At 37.6% G+C, this 4,500-nt stretch overlaps 1 gene segment (V, D, J or C); it reads left to right on the top strand.

The window, feature by feature from the left end:
- Positions 1-248: 248 nt before the first annotated feature.
- LOC104506507 lies at positions 249-3,498 on the top strand (the record flags this gene model as incomplete). The annotated part of the segment is given in 4 exon segments: positions 249-371; positions 2,265-2,549; positions 2,977-3,039; positions 3,383-3,498. Coding segments are annotated over 4 exon segments (587 nt in total), but the record flags the coding sequence as incomplete, so codon positions are not given.
- Between the last annotated feature and the right edge of the window lie 1,002 nt (positions 3,499-4,500).

Here is a 4,500-nt window from a genome sequence, read left to right as displayed (position 1 = left end):
TCTATGATTCTATGAAATAAAGTTTCTGTGAAGGTTGATATTTAAGTTCCCAAAACCTTCTATTCTGTCAGAATTAGAAAGACAGCACTGAGAGGAGAAGGGTAATGTACAAAAACATTTAATGGAATCTTATGCAACATTTCTCTGCTAGTTTAGTCTTCCCAAATTGTTCAGAGTTTTGGTTAAACTGATTAGGTCAAATAATGTCAATAAATGTTTAATTCCTCTTTGGTATCTGTTTGCTGCAGGTGTTGACAAGCATGGAGTTGTGCCTGATTTATTAGTAGAGCCAACCCATAAAGCTGTGGTGGAGTACAGCTGGGCTTTCATTTCAGTTCCTCAGTACTGGGGTGTGGGTGGTGGGGGAAATGGTAAAACCAGTGCCCCTTGAACAGAACTTGAAAAAAGTATCCTGTGATAGACAAAATGTTACACCTGAGTGATCTCTTTACCAGACTGCAAAGCAGATGCCATGCAAAATTCAAGGCCTAATGTACCACTCCTTATCAAAGATACCCATAAGGATGCTTCTGTCAAATTGGACATGTAAATCTTTTTTTATATGTCTCATAGTGTTTCCTAAGCTAAGCCCTTTTTAGCAAGGAAGACACTAAATGATTCCTTTCAGGTTCATGATTTTATTATAATTCATCTTGCTAATCTTGTTCTGACATTGATATGTGGAATCACCCATTTCTCCAGCTATGATGTGAGGGCACAGATATTTAGTTTTTAAAAATAATTATATCATAATGATTTGTTGACTACTAAATTATATGGAGACCAACTGCTTCCTGAAAAGGCATACCCTTCAAGTTTAAGCAATCTTACTTCATTATTTGTATGTCTTATAAGAAATTCTCAGAGAAGGCTGCTGCTATATTGTTGAAATTTAAGCTTTTGCAGTTGTCAAGTCTTTGTCATTTATGTATGCTGCTTAGAATTGGGAATTCAACTCTAAAATTATTTCAAAACAGAAAAAAATACATCTGAAAAAGTCACAGTAACTGTTCTGAAAGATGCATGAGAGTGTAAGGATACCAAATCCTGTAAAAACTTGCCAGCATATTTAGGTTCTTTCAAAACTCCAGTTTTAGGATGCATTTTTCATGTCTTAATATTTGTTGGTATCTTGATCCTAAAGAACTACCACTGAAGGTTATTACACTACTATAAGGAAGACTCTAAGAAAGTTTGTCCATGGACATCAAATTCATAGGGCTCAGGGTGTTCTTCCCTTCAAATCAGTTTGTTATACAAATTCTGCATCATACTTCTAACTGCTCCTGGAGCTGTGGAACTGATAGTATGGCACAGCACATCGATGAGAAAGGCCACATTTTTGGAACAGGCACAAGAAATTTGTTGAACAGAGTACCTGCCCTATTATCTTTTTGTCGTCTCCAGTCTGGGTTAGAATATCTTACACCATGTGCAATGTCCATTGGGGAAAATCTCTCCCACAGTTCAAAGTTCTTGACCTTATCAGAAACTCCTGGAGAAGTGGAGATAGGCAATTCACAGACTTCTGATTGCTTCTTTCCTACATTCCCATCTTAGAGAATAAAATCCTTTTTTGCATCTGAACATTTTTTACTGAAAATATCAACTTTGTCCCCCAATCCAGCAGCAGTACTTAATTTCTGCAAATAATGTAATTCATTGGAGTAATGTTGCACAACAGTGAAGCAACAAACTGACTTCTCTTTGCCCTACCACTCTTGCTATGGTTAGACCTTTTAGCCACATCATAAGAAGATTTGGGGGAGGGGAGGAAAACCAGTTATTCCCTTATGTCACATGAATATGCAAGACAGCCCGTGATAGAAGTGTTATTTTTAGGAATTAAATTGTTGAGAAAACAGAATAATTAGGCTCTTGGAGTGGCATGCATAAAAGTTCAATTCTTATGTGCAGATCTCTTACTTACAAAATAAAGAATTCACATATAGGCACAAGCTTTGGCAAAAGGAAGCTTAGAATCCTCTGAATGAAAAGTCCTATAAAAATCTATTCTTATACACCGTTTCTGTCTTTGATCTGGTGTTTTGGAAGCAGCAGCAAGAAATAATGTCAAAAAAGACAGTAATTAATGATGCTAGGAATTAATCACAGCTGGAGTATGTATGAACTTTAGGTGACAGCACTCAGGCAAGCTTGCAATAAAATCAATTCATGCCTAAACAAGGTTGGTTTTTTTGTGTGCGTTTGGTTGGTTGGTTGGTTGGTTTTTTGTTTGTTTTTCCTTGGTTTGCTTTTTACAGACGATCAAAAAAGTTCTGTCCCTGAAGTCATTGGGATGAAATCAAAGAAACTGGATCAAGATACGGGAACTGGGAAAGCAGCTTGTTTGGCAAGAAATTACTATACAAAGAACATCAGCTTGGAGATGTCCCCTGGTGAGGTTGTATATGAACAGAGTGCATCCATTTTGACATCAGAAGGGTCTTACAATGCTATTAAGGTGGTGAATGTGGCAAATAGCCCAGAGGTGACCTGCATGGCCAAATACAATGGAAGCACTATTACAGTCAACATAACATCGCCAGGTACTGTTCTTTGGTACAGCTGCAACTTATCTCTTGAGGCTTGTCTCCTAGTCCTTGCTATTTCTCCTGCTAGTAAGCATTGCCCTGGGTAACCAGTAGCAATTGGAAAGACAACTGATACAAAAGCAGGTAGAGCTGAAAGCAACTAAAATTAGTGGTCTTAACTGTTTTAATTTAGATGGATTGTGTTTGTCATCATGAAGTTCATTCAAACAGTAAACCCAAAGCATCTCAGGAATTCTTTTGTTTCCTGCAATTGCATGGAGAAATTTTCTCCTTAAATTAATGTTAGAATTAGTGACTGGTCATCTGAGCCTCATACTGAGCTACCCAAATGTTCCTATGGGAAAGATCATACAAACATTTTGTTTAATAATTTTTAAGGTTTTGATATAGTTTATAATGCCTTTTCTTTATCATGTTACAGAAAGGAAGTCTGAAGAATCAGAAACACAGAAAGTTTGCAACACCACAGACACCTCTGCACAAGGTGAGTTACCTAAATAGATTGTGAAATTACATTACTGTGATGGGGATAAATGCACTGAAATGTATTTCTCAGCATTAGAGGAATCAGAATACAACATAATAATCCAACACAATCTGCCTTTTCAAGGTAGCTAGTTTAGTAACAGACAAACAAGAGGAAGCAAAATCCAATCAAGACAAGCATTCTTCTCCCCTGTTGTTGTCATATTTCTCTGTCATCATTTCCTTTGCTGCTGTTTATTTCCCTTGAAACTATTACCTGTGGTTTTTTCCACTTTCTGCCAATATCACAATATCCAAATTTAGACCATGATCTCTCCCATCTTTTCTCTATTACTAAGCAGATACCAAAGTGGAGAAAGTGAACATGCTGTCTATGACTGTGTTGGGTTTGAGAGTCCTGTTGGCAAAAAGTATTGCCTTCAATACACTCATGAGTATCAAGTTGTTTCTTTTCTGAGGTAAGGAAGCACATAGCTGCATCTGTAGAAATACTGGAAGCACACACCAGGAATGACCACCTGTCTTTGTGTAATTCTCTAACCTCATCAGCAATGATACCTGTTGATCTGCTCCTGTTTCCTTTAAATAACTCTTACAGGTTTCTGGGGAAAACAACAACAACAATAATAATAATACCTCCAAACAACCAAAAAAACCACCAAACAAAACACAAAACCCAACTAACTTCAACATCCTCACCAAACCATAAATTAAACAGCCCCATTCTGTATCCAAAGCCCAGTTCTTGGTGGCTAGTCCCCAAATTTTCTTTGCATGAAACTTGCTTTGCCGGAGTAACTCAGGTGTTACCAAAAGTGCCTAAGATATCTCAATGACTATTTCAAGTGGCAGAGCACAAAGCCTGGAGAAAAATAAAGACAAATAAGGAGTCAAAAACAAGGTGCCCAAAACATAAACATGTGACATAGTAGGAGAAAGGAGAGGAGGGGGGAGGATTTTTAAATTATCGATTTTTAAGTATCCAGAGAGGCACAAAAGATAGTCCAGCCTAACTTTTGTGAGTCTACATATCTTGATCTGACAGCTATCAAACAGTGGCATGTAGGCCCAATTGCATTGAATGGAGTTTAAAACACACTTTGTTCTTCCAGACAGTGGGGAAGCAAGGCAACAGCAATCTGAAGAATGGCAGGAGAGAGCATGTACCAGCATCACGATGGGTTGAACAGCCAATGTCACATCTACTGGCAATACCTAGACCACAATACAACACCTTCCCCTTAAGACATTTTATACTGTTGAATCCTGCCTAGCTAGTTCATTTAGTTTGAAGAATTGCAAATGATCCTGCTGTTTCTTTTTCTCTGTGAACTGAGGAGAGTGTATTTTTCCTCATCCTCCTGCTAAGCAGAAATTGATGTCCCCACTCTTACAGCATTTTTCATAGAAGCATCCAACCTGCTTCAATAGTTTTGAAAAAATCAATCCTCACTATAGA

The sequence above is a fragment of the Eurypyga helias genome, unplaced genomic scaffold (genome assembly GCF_000690775.1).
Source record: "Eurypyga helias isolate BGI_N326 unplaced genomic scaffold, ASM69077v1 scaffold162, whole genome shotgun sequence".
In the NCBI taxonomy this organism is placed as follows: domain Eukaryota; kingdom Metazoa; phylum Chordata; class Aves; order Eurypygiformes; family Eurypygidae; genus Eurypyga; species Eurypyga helias.
The sequence above is the reverse complement of the archived record's forward strand: the minus strand, read 5'-3'. Positions and strand labels throughout refer to the sequence as shown.